Source organism: Rhodamnia argentea, chromosome 5 (genome assembly GCF_020921035.1).
Source record: "Rhodamnia argentea isolate NSW1041297 chromosome 5, ASM2092103v1, whole genome shotgun sequence".
NCBI classification, from domain to species: domain Eukaryota; kingdom Viridiplantae; phylum Streptophyta; class Magnoliopsida; order Myrtales; family Myrtaceae; genus Rhodamnia; species Rhodamnia argentea.
In genome coordinates, this window is record NC_063154.1 from 27,429,426 (window position 1) to 27,442,170 (window position 12,745).

Below are 12,745 nucleotides of genomic sequence, written 5' to 3' on the forward strand. Positions count from 1 at the left end.
GTTGAGCTCGGGAGCTCTGAGATCCGTGAGGCCCAAGTACCGACCCGCGAGCTAGCAGCCCCGCCGTGCCACACCATCTTCCCCAATAGCCCCGGCACCGTTGTCCAGCCACTACCCAAGCCCCAACCGTCCGTGGCGCCATCAACAACCAGCCGCCAATTGTGGGATCGTGAGCCTCGCGACCCAAACCCGTTAAGTTGACCCAACCCAAGAAACCCGCCGACTCCTACGGAACCATGATATTATTAAGTGCTTAATCAATGTTAAATATAAATTGCAGAAATTAATTTTTCTTTTAATTAAATTTAAAATCGAAAAGTAAAAGAAATGATTTTATCATATGAAAAAAATAAAATTTCGTCGCTAAATTGGGTTTTGCGACAAATTTTGCCACGAAAAAAAATTCGTGGCTAATCCGGCGTTGTTAAATTTAGTGACGAAACATTGTGTTTTCATCGCTAAATTGGGTTTTGCGACGAATTTTGCCACGAAAAAAAAATTCGTGGCTAATCCGATGTCGCTAAATTTAGCAACGAAACATTGTGTTTTCGTCGCTAAATTTAGCGACGAAACTTATTTTCGTGGTAAAATTTGTGACTAATTAACGAGGAATAAGTTTTGTCGCTAATTTACCACCGAGGGTAATTCGTCGCAAAATTCGGGGCCAATTAGCGTTGAAACTTATTCCTCGCTAATTAGCCACGGATAGGTATTCGTCGCAAAATTCGTCGCTAATTAGTCACAAATTTTTTTTTCGTCGCTAAATTTTGTGACGCCGAATTGGAGACGAATATTTTTCCATCGCTAATGTTCGTCGCAAATCGGTTTAGCGACGAATTTTGGTCAATTTTTCCTGGCAAAATTCGTGGCTAAATCCTTATTTTTTTGTAGTGCGGGAAAACAGTTTGTTTTCCTTCGCTTGACGATATGTGAACGAAAACGTTTTCTGGTGTTTGTTTTCATTTGAAAAATGATTTCAATCTCATAATTTTATCTTAGGCCGAAAACTAAATTTGAAATGCCAATTTTTTTAAATTTTTCTTCTACTTCATTGGTCGCCAAGCCAAAGCGAGGCTTGGCCTCGCTTGAGATAGACGAGGCCGAGCCTTGCCAAACGAGTTCAGGACGAGCGAGGTTGAGGTTTGCTGGGCAAGCTCAAGGTAGAGACTCACCGGGATTTGGTTGAGGCGTGCTTGAGCCTCGCCAGCCCGCGCCCGTTGCTCAATGGCCGTCGCCAAGGCCCATGCCTGTGGCTCGCCGGTCGTCGCCAAGGTTGACCGACTGGTGAGGGAAAGAAATAATAGAAAAAGAAAAGATAAAATAAGAAATATTAGAATATACTAAAACGTTAAAATAAATATTAAAATAAAAATTTTAAAAATTCGAGAGTAGGAATTTCTAAAAGTCTTTTCACCTCTTCAGATCAAGGTAATTGCTTTCCTGATTTTATGCATGAATACTCTCGTTGACCGAAAAGTATTTACGGTTGACTTGTCATTTTCGACAAACCAAATAGGTGAAAGTTCAGAAAATGAATTTCTGAAAAATACTTTCACTCAAACAAACACACCCTAATAGTGTTATCAGTACCGGAAAGTGAAGATTTTTATTTGCGCGGAAAAGACTAAAGTCGTCGCGAGAACAAATCGGCAAGGGCAACTCAGCGGGATAAGCACACAAGTGGTAATGAACCAAACTAGGCCATATGATGTTTCAGCTCTCGTTGACTGCTCGTGCTAATAATGTTATGAGCACAAGAAAGTCAAGATTGACTGAAGTCGTCGCCACTACTAAAAGGCACGCGCAATTCAGACATTGGAGGTGGATTATAAGACGAGAGCTTAAGTGGTAATGAACCAAACTGGGCCACGATGATATTTCAGCTCTCATTGACCGATTGAGTACAAGAAAGTCAAGTCATTGTAAGTGCGGAAACGACTAAAGTCGTCGCCAGTACTGAAAGGCACGGACAATTCAGAAATTGGAAGGTACATTATAAGTAATTCCACGGGCCACTCCTTTATTTATAAGTATTATTTTCGATTTCAATAAAAACAAACGATATTTCAACCGCATAAAATGGGACATTACGAATTTATAATTTATAATTTGTAGAAGAGATATATATTATAATTGACAAATGTAAGTAATGGTATATAGGCCTACTCACATGTCATGTTAATAGTGTTCTGCTTTTGCATACCCGAAAGTCAAGATTTTATATGCATGGAAAAGACTAAAGTTGTTGCCCCTACTAAGGGTGTGTATAGTAACATTTCTGTTCTTGAAAATAATTTCTGTTTCGGAAACGAATTTTTCTATTTGTATTTCCTTGACAAGTTTCCCACCGGAAGAACGCGTTTAGAGACTGCAACAATTTTTCATTTAATTATAGAAATGGTAGTGATGACTTAACAATTCATGTTTTGATAAAGCTACACTTTTGTAACGATTTAACTGATCAAAATATTCTAAGATGGTCTCGGAAAATCCAATATATTAGTTCTTGGGGGTGTCAAAAATACCCTCGCCGGCCCCACCCGAAATTTTTAGGGATTTTTGATTTGGGTCATGTATTGGGTTATGAGTAACTGATTTCGGGTAGTTTGACGATTGGGGTAGGGTTTTGTGTTTCTTTTTTCTCTTCCCTTCTCGCCAGCATTTCCAAGAATTCTAGAAAAACATTATAATTAACCAAAAGATTATATTTAAAGATTCAATCCAGAAAAAGATATATAATACAATTGACAAATGAAGGTAAAGTTGATTGTAAATTGTGAAATAGACCTACTTTCAAGTTACTTGTACGGTTAACAATATGCTGCTTATGGGCACTGGAAAATCAAGATTTTAAACGCCCGAAAAAGACTGAAGTCGTTGCCACTACTAAACGGCCCGGAAATTCAGGGATTGGGAAGACGCAATTGACAATGAACAAAAGAAGACCCCCGTGGTGTTTCACCTTTCATTGACTGACTTGACAATCCATTATTAACTTGCTTGTCACGGCCTTGTAATTTTCTCAACTTTCATTTGATGACATCAACATATCTTAGTATGGAAGATCACGTTGCCCGCCATTATAAATATATTGGTGAAATGGTTTTGAAGCAATGTCGCAAGAAAATCGAAAGAACTCGAGCTGAGAGTGTTTTGCTACAAATTCTCATGGACCTTCCCAATAGGGATCGGGTTTTCTCAGGATCGTTCTCATGCTTAACTGCTATCATTCTTCTATTATGGAGTGTCCTGACTCTAATAGAAGCTGGTGGGAATGAGACCGATCGACTTGCTTTGCTGGAATTCAAGGCCCACATAACCGATCCTGGCAAGGTTTTGAGCTCGTGGAATGATACTAGCCACTTCTGCGAGTGGCACGGTGTAACATGCGGCCATAGACACCGAAGAGTTACCATATTGGACCTTCGCTCCACGAATCTAGCCGGGATCGTGCCGCCCCATATTGGTAATTTGAGCTTTCTGAGGGAAGTCAATCTGGAGAACAACAGTTTCCTCTCCAAAATTCCCTCGCAATTCGGCCACTTGTTTCGGTTGCAGCAGTTGTTCCTTAATAACAACTCGTTCAGTGGACAAATCCCTTCAAATCTCTCTCATTGCTCTGATTTGCTCACTCTTGACATAGGCTTCAACATGCTCCAAGGAAATTTGCCTGCGGAACTTGGCTCCTTGTCCAAGCTCCAAGTACTTGTACTTCAATCCAACAGTTTGGCGGGAAACATTCCACCATCTTTTGGAAACTTATCCTCTCTTCAAGTCTGCGCAATAGCGTCCATTAACCTCCTCAGTGGTACAATACCGGAGACTCTCGGCCAGCTGAGAAATCTAGACATCCTTGCTCTTGGCGGGAATAATTTTGTCGGTAAGATTCCTATCTCAATTTTCAATATATCTACCTTGACAATCCTTGATGTGACTGAAAATCAATTAGAGGGGGGTTTGCCCAGCAACTTAGGCTTCACTCTTCCGAATCTCGAGCTAATAGGTTTGAGTTTCAACCACCTTACCAGACCAATTCCTGAGTCAATATCCAATGCCTCTAATCTTGCTCATTTTGAAAACGGGTGGAACAAATTTACAGGGAAAGTTCCTTCTTTCTCAAAGATGAGAGGACTCTCTAAGTTTGCCATTGACTATAACAACTTAGGAAGTGGGCAATTTGCTAATTTGGACTTCCTCTGCTCTTTAACCAATTCCACAAACTTAAGAATATTGGGTATACAGAACAATGCTTTTGGAGGACCAATACCTGACTGTATCGGTAACCTCTCTATCACCCTTTCGCTATTTGGGATAGAGGACAATGATATTTCTGGAACCTTACCTTCTGGAATCGGAAATCTCATCGATTTAGAATTGCTGCACATGGGGGGCAACGACATCTCTGGAGACATTCCTTCCGAGATAGGGAATATGAACAAATTGAAGTTTATGGATTTCAGCCAAAATGAATTATTTGGCCATATACCAGTATCCATCGGGAATTTGAAGATGTTAACCAAATTGGTCCTGTATGGCAATAATCTCACGAGCTCCATACCATCGTCTCTAGGAAACTGCCAGAATCTACTTCTCTTAGACCTTTCGTACAATGGTCTCAGCGGTAACATACCCCCGGAGATTGTGAGCCTATCATCTTTGTCGATTTATCTCAACTTGTCTCAAAATAATCTTACCGGCTCCCTTCCGGAAGAAATTGAAAAATTGCAAAATCTTGGTGAGTTACGTGTTGACGGGAACAGATTATATCAACAGATCCCGAGCACTATCAGTAGTTGTATAAGCATGGAACGCCTATATTTACAAGATAACTTTTTTGAAGGGTCCCTACCATCAACTATGAGTTCCATGAGAGGCCTTCGAGTTTTGAATGTTTCCAACAACCGATTGTCAAGTCAAATCCCAAAATATCTAGAATCGCTAAATCTGACAAATTTGAGCCTATCTTCCAATGATTTCGAGGGTGCATTACCTACAGGAGGAGTTTTTAGAAGTGCCATTTCAACTTCAGTTGTTGGAAACAGAAAGCTTTGTGGGGGTCTGCCAGATTTTCGACTACCCAGTTGCGACTACAAAGAGTCAAAACGAGCGAGAATAAGTGGAACTGCAAAAGTTCTGGTATCCACAATCTCTACTTTTGTAGGAATATCTTGCATGCTCTATTTGATATACTTATTCGGGTATAGACACAAAAAGAACACATCAGCTTCAAGCTCTTCTAAAGAAGGGCTTTTGCATGTTTCTTATAATAGTCTACTGAGAGCGACAGGTGGATTCTCCTCCATCAATCTACTCGGTGTAGGTAGTTTTGGATCTGTGTATAGAGGGCTTCTTGATCAGACTCAATCGGTAGTGGCCATCAAGATTCTCAACCTTACCCGTCACGGAGCTTCCAAGAGCTTCATAGCAGAGTGTGGGGCCCTGAGAAGAATCCGACACCGTAATCTCGTGAAGTTACTTACAGCATGTTCTGGGTTTGATCATAATGGAAAAGATTTCAAGGCACTGGTCTATGAGTTCATGTCGAACGGGAGCTTGGATGAATGGTTGCACCCAACTGCATCGCAATATACAGAGAGAAGCAAGTTGAGTCTACTTGAGAGAATGAATATTGCAATTGATGTTGCCTGTGCACTAGATTATCTCCACCATCACTGTGAAACGCCAATAGTTCATTGTGACGTAAAGCCTAGCAATGTACTTCTTGATGATGAAATGACTGGACATGTAGGCGATTTCGGGCTTGCTAGGTTCCTTCCAGAAGCAACACATAAGCTACTAGTCGATCAATCGAGCTCTGTCGGGGTAAAAGGATCTTTTGGCTACGTAGCTCCAGGTAATGATGTAGCAATTAGGTCTTTCGGTTTATTTCCTTTTATCGAAATCATAATTTGAGAGCGATCCTTGAACAAAAGGCGGAAACATGAAACATCATCAAGACTATATTTCGCTCTTAATTATTCACTCTGCATCACTATGCTTTGTTGATTGCTGTAGAGTACGGCTTAGGTAGTGCGGTATCCACAGAAGGAGATGTGTACAGCTTTGGAGTCCTTGTTTTGGAGATGTTCACAGGCAAGAGGCCGACCGATGACATGCTTGAAAATGGGCTGAACCTTCATCGTTTCGCAAAGGCATCTCTGACTGACCAAGTGGAAAAGGTAATCGATCCCATTCTACTCCATGAAAATCAGGAATCGGAGAAGAGACGAACCGTCGCTCCGGATGGCAAGAACAAAAGCTCGTTTACTACTCTGGAGTGTTTGGCTTCGGTCATCGAAATAGGGGTCACTTGCTCTTCTGAGTCTCCAAGGGAACGAATGGACATAGGCGATGCATTGACTAAACTCCAAGGAATCAAGAAGAAACTTCTTGAGTTCATCGTCATTGCCTAGTTGATGTAAAATCTGAGCTTCATGTGAAGTCGTGTGGTATTTATGGTCATTGCTTTGGGTATGGAATTTTGCCATTCATAGACAATTTGAATCTGGCAACAAGAAGTGGGAGACTAGGGACATAGCAATCCAGGCTAGATCAAAATTGTTTATGTTGTCTCAAGCAAATGATCACTGTCTTTCGGCTGTATGAAAAATAAATGTACTTTGTTTTGGCTTTTAGCCCAAAAGATAGAAATTGTAACCTGATTGAGAGTTGCACTAAGAAAGTGTAATAAAAGAAAAATCGCTAAAGCATGGCTCTAAAATGAGTACCTCCAGATATCTGGTAACAAGGACTTTTGTCTTGCTCTCTCGCAAACTAGGCCTGTTTTTTTTTTTTTTTTTTTGGCTTTCTAATCGGCAAAAAAAAAAAAATCCTTCTGCCAAAAATTTAAATAGTATTAAAATTTTTAAAAAGTAGTGAAATGTAATAGTTATTTGTCATCCTCAAACGTTTATCACTTATTAAATATATATTAAACTTAACAGTGGATAAAAAGAATGTATATAATATTTAAGTGTATCCGACCAAAAAAAATAGGTCAAGATAAAATGACCCTTGGATAAGGATCATGTTGTGCGACAAGAATCTTACTTATCTCCTGATTACAGTCTTATCCCAAAGATGGTAAATATTTATTTTTTGTTTGGCTAGTTCTAATATGTTTTAGGTGATTGCGTCAAAAAATAAATTCGTTTAAGTTATATTGCGCGCCAAAAAGATTTGACCACCCTAAAAATTATTTTTTTTATGTTTTACGCGGGGACTTCAGGACTAATTAACGGATAATTTGGACATAATTAAAGGAGTAAGTTCCAATTACGATCGACTGGGCCTATACGTGGAGGAAATTTGGTCAGCATGGAATGCAAATTTGATATCATCCGCCAACTACACCTTGTTTACATTTTTTTACTAGCTATATCCATTTGGGATCAAATACATACCTAGTTTTTTGCAATTCCAATAAATTTTCTAAACGACAATATGACTAAATTAAATGTTATAGATCGTAATACAACAGCTTGGGCTTTGGCATATCAATATAACTAGTTAAACGCCCGGTAAAACATTAATCTAAGGCTCCGTTCGTTTCATAGAACAACTTCCGAGAAAATATTTTTCAGATTTTCCGGCGTTCGGTTCACGGAAAACAAATGAACCAAGGAAAACATCTTCCATCCACCGAAAAAAACATCTTCCAAAAGTGGGGAAAATGATTTTTTTTTCTTTTTACATCTTTTCTCCATCCACTCCACATTCCTTTTCCTATTAATTATTTGATTTTTCTTTTCTCCGTTTGATTTTATTTTAAAATTTTAATTTTATCAATTTATTTATTTATTTTTCTGTCCTTTCTTCCTTTGGCAGCGCCAATCGTTGGCCTGTGTCGAGGCTCTAGCTCCACCTATAGCCAGTCGCCGGTCAAGAGGGGAAAGGAAAAAGGATGAGTAAGATAAAACTTCAAAAGAAAAAGTAAAGAGAAAAGAAAAAAAATCATAAAAACCAGAATTTTAAAAGATCAGAATGAAAAGGAAAACAAAAATAAAAATATGTGAACTAGAAGTCCTAAAACTTGCCACGAAAAAGAAATTGAGTCATAAAACTTTCAAAAAGTGCAATCAAGCCCTAAAACTTGTCAAATTGGCACAATCGTGTTCTTCCGTTAACAATGTCAACTTGTCTAACGAAAATGCTGATGTGGCATTTTTAACGGAGTTTCTCTCTCCTAGTTAGCATTTTTTTTATTATTTTCTTTTTCAAATCTTGTTAAAACTAATTAGAAACCCAAGAAAAGGCTAAATTTCAATTTTAAAAAAAAATTAAAAGGAAAAAAAAAGGAAGAGCATATGGGCAGTGCCTTGCCGGTTAGGCTAGGTTGCCGCCACCAGCCTTGGCCGAGGGTGGTCGGCCTTCGTCACCCTTGGATGAAACGGCGCCAGCCCCAAGTGAGACCTTATCGGCCCGAGGCGAGGGTTGGTGAGCATCGCTCGCCCGGATCTAGATTGAGGAAACCTAGAACTAGGCGACGCCGGCCCTAATCGAGTTCCTTTCGGCCCCCGGCTAGGGCCAACGACCCTCGCTAGGCCTAGGCGAGGGCCAGCAACCCTCGCTAGGCTTGGCCAAGGGCCGGCATCTCCCAGGTTTGGGTTTCCTCAACCTAGATTTGAGCAAGCTAAGGAAGCAACACTCGCCGGCTCTCGCTTGGGGCCGGTAAGGTCTCACCCGGGACTAGCGACAGCTGGCCACCCTCGGCCGGGGCAAGTGATGGGTGGAGGCAACGACCTAGCTTCACCGGCGAGGCCCCGTCCATCTCTCTTCCTCTTTTTCTTTCTTTTGTTTTTTTAAGTTTTTTCTTTTGAAATTAAATGTTAGCTTTTTCTTGATTGCTTATTAATTTAAAAAAGAGTTGAAAATATTATTATAAAAAATGTCACGTAGGAGAGATAAACTAATTTTAAAATGCCACGTCAACATTTTCCATTAGATAAGTTGACGGTGTCAATGGAAAAACTATATTGCATCAATTTAACAAGTTTTAGTAAATGATTGCACTTTTTGAAAATTTTAAGACTCAATTGGATTTTCGCACAAGTTTGAGACTTCTATCACAAAGTAACAATAGAAATAAAAAAGTAAATTTAAACGAACACTAGTAGTGGTTTGATCGGGGACCGCTTTTATTAAAAGGAGAGCATGGAGCAAAATAGAATTCCATTTTCCACACCGAATGGCAGAAAAAAAATGATATTTCAAAAGGAACATAAGGAACTGCTTAGATAATTTTAACAATTTGCACACTAGCAGATGTCACTATCTCCAGTCATGATAATCATCAAGGAATAACTAAGCCAATCAGCATTCATGATAATACAGAAAAGATGACATATAAAAGCATTGTATCCTGAAATACGGTTGTGAGAGCCAAGTTGTTGACAGATGATATGAACTTTTAATAAGACTAATGTCACTCCCCTTGTCTCAATACCATCATCATTGTATGATCATCATTTATAATATCGTGAACATTCATCTCAATATTATCACTTCATGATTATCAATATCAACAAGAGATTTCGAAAATAACAAAGATATATTGAAGATGGACTAATCGTACTATGTCGACACTAGCAAGTTCTATCCATGAATTCACATTTTCTTCTATCCTCAATTTGATAATCAAGATCGGTGCTCAAATAGGGGCGGATGTATCAAAATTTGCCCATAATTGACTTTTGCTTCTCTTTTTCTTGGAAATATAATATTCACATCCCTTGATACCTGTTGTTGGTATTAATTGTTGATGGAGGCTTTGATTTCCTTGATTTCTTCGTGAAGATACACGTTGGTAGATTCACCATGAGTTGTTTCTTTCAACAGAAATAGCTCCCTCTAAGAATATGATCTTTTGGAACGAGTACAAGTAGCTTTCTGCTCCTAGATAGGCATATATGCTTTTGCCTTCTTCTTGATCCAAGTTGCGTGAGCACATTGTGCATATTGACCCTTCAAATGTCATTCGCGGCATCATTTTTCTTGAAAAAACTTTTTTCTTTTAGATTTGAAGCTTATCATCCTCTCGGTCTTAATCGTCGATGATGTTGATGCCTTTTGAAAGCAGGATAAGGGTGATGAGATCTGTATATGATAGAATTCCAACTTTCTTTGATATTTCCCTGAAGAAATAGAAATAGACAATGATGATTTCGGCCATTTCTTCAATAGGGTCAACGAAGCTCTCTTTCTCAAAAGAAAAGATGAAGCTATCTCGATCGGGAAAAGGTAGATTTGCATGGAATATTGCTTTGATCATCGGGAGAGACTTCTTCTTACATAGAATATTGCTGGGAATTTGATTTGATCACCTTCGTTGTTCCTTCTCTCTTTCTCATCATGATCTTGGGATTTTCTTTTATTGCCAACACTTTTATTCCTTGTTAGTCGAACATGTCTATTTGGGTCATCTGCGAGGCTTGGTTAGCAGCAATAACATTTGTAGACTTGAAAGATATGTTGCTTTCCTAACTAGCATGCATTGCACATTTCATTTCATACCAGCTTACTAGGTTCTTAGCAGATAATTTAGCAATTTGCTTCATGCTAATATGATCAAACATTTCTATTAGAATGTCTTCCTCGCCACAACACTATTATCATCAAGTGGTCAACTATCATTATCAACATCATCATCATTGTCATTGGAGGACAATCCTTCAAAATCTCCATGAAGGGTGTTAGTTATATACGCAATAGATTTTTTTACCTTTGGATCTTCTTGGCTCAATGTTGGATTTGATTTCATAAGACACAAGAATTCCAGTAATCTTATCCAATGTCAAGAGTTGAGATCTTTGAGCTTCATGAATTGGTGATTTTCACATGAACTCATTTTTGTGGTAGTACTTCAATAATCTTGCTTGAATGTTCCTCATTTATGTTTATCTAGCCATGTTCAGCAAGTTCATTCATGATGGCATTACAGCACATGAGCATTCCTTTGATTTCCAAGTGTTCACCCTCATTTCTCTTACTCCATTGATTCCTTTAAATGTGACTTTGGAGTTGATCTCAAATATCTTTAACTATCACACAAGAAGAAACACTCATAAATTTAAAATAAGACAATGCACAATATGCGAAGTGAATAGCTTTAAGCGATTAGTACAAGTTTTCTCTTAATATCGTGATGAATAGGAGTAGGTGGAGATGAAGGTTGTTATTCTCTTTCTCGAGAGTAATGATTGCTCTTGCTGCCATTGCTTTCCTATTAACTCTACATGAAGCACATGGGCTGATTTAGTAGTAGTAAGGAAGTGTTTCACTATTCCCACTTCTTCTTGCTATGCTTGTTCATCAGATCATTGATCCAACTGCACCTTTCATTCGCTCGAAGTAGATATATATATATTGTCGTGGATGAATACATCGACAAACTAGAATTCTAGTTGTCTTTCCAATTTCTTATAGTGATATCATGTGGTGTGAGAAAAAAAGACAAACTTAAAGATGCTAAGATTAAACAACTTCATATGTTCAAAGAATCCACCAAAGTAGGATTACTGGAAAGTATAATTGCTCATTCGGACTGGAATAATTTTTTGTCCAAATAACTTAATCAAAGTAATCAGAAAATTCTTTCAAAGCCAAGAACAAGAGTTTATGAATTTTTTTAAGTAATGAAGATCATTTAGTAAAATATAAATTTGGAAGACTTTGATTCAAAACAAAGAAATCTTTAAAAGCAATGAAATAATTTCAGAAATCTTGAGTTTTAAAGAATGTATCATAAAATAAAATAAAAAAAGATCTTTATGCTCGGAAGTAAAACAATTCTAAAAACAAACAACGAGACTCTAATACCAAGTGTGGAGCCTAACAATATAACGTAGATGGAGTTACATAGGTTGAATGAGAAACATGAAAAAACTTTTGCAAAATATAACAAGTTAAACTTCGCCACAGCAAAAACAGTTTAACACAATCAATAGTGCTATTGATGAACAGATATGGACTCGGATGCGTTGCTAATAAACGTATACTGTTAATAAAGAACAGTGATGCTGAAAATAAAGAGATAGAAGATAGCACACTAGGATTTATAGTAGTTCGGTTTTATCCTCAAGTCTACTTCCACTCTCTAGACTAACGAGGCTGGAATCCACTAGTAATCAGCATTGCAAGTTACAACCGATAAGCGTTGTTTGTTTCACGTGCTAAATTATGCTATCAAGACACAACCATGTTTTTACACTTATACACTTAACTTTACTATGATTACAACTCAGTAGCACCTCACGGAGACATAATCAGTAATGCAAGTACTATAATGAAAAAAAGCAAAACAAAGAAGAAAACTCAAGAGCTATAGACTCGGTTTGTTCATTTCCACCCAACCTCACTACTTCGCTTGGACTGAGTATATATATAGCCATCCAACCTTGGATGACCATTTCTCACTGAACTCCATGAACTAGTTGTTGGTTTTACCATCACCAGCACTCAAACAATTCTCTATCGCTTACTAGTGTCAAAACGACTACTGATTGTGGCAGTTTTTCCAAACCAATTAGATTGTTGTTGTTAGGGTGTGTCTTCTTACAGAATTATCATAATTGTTCTGATACATCTCTAATGCTCCTAATGCGAACTCCTAGCCTTTGCAACGGCAGTTTCATCTTGATCAACATTCATATCAAATGAGCAAATGAACAACACCTTCTTTCCACCTTATCTAAAGTGAACTGCTCCAGCCAATAATCTGATGTCGCGATACCAATCTATTGCTCTT

At 38.3% G+C, this 12,745-nt stretch overlaps 1 protein-coding gene across 1 annotated transcript; it reads left to right on the forward strand.

Annotated features, from left to right (window-relative positions):
* The first annotated feature begins 3,099 nt into the window (after nt 1-3,099).
* Nucleotides 3,100-6,413, forward strand: LOC125315292 (putative receptor-like protein kinase At3g47110). Its single transcript, XM_048279739.1, has 2 exons — nt 3,100-5,854; nt 6,016-6,413. Exons 1-2 carry the CDS (start codon nt 3,100-3,102, stop codon nt 6,411-6,413), a joined length of 3,153 nt encoding a protein of 1,050 aa, XP_048135696.1.
* Nucleotides 6,414-12,745: the final 6,332 nt, after the last annotated feature.

What these genes read in the sequence shown, in the direction of transcription:
- LOC125315292 (XM_048279739.1), top strand. Translation starts at nt 3,100, where the DNA reads ATGGTTTTGAAGCAATGTCGCAAGAAAATCGAAAGAACTCGAGCTGAG. An exon ending in TTTTGGCTACGTAGCTCCAG is followed by an intron (nt 5,855 to 6,015) that starts GTAATGATGTAG and finishes TGATTGCTGTAG; the next exon opens with AGTACGGCTTAGGTAGTGCG.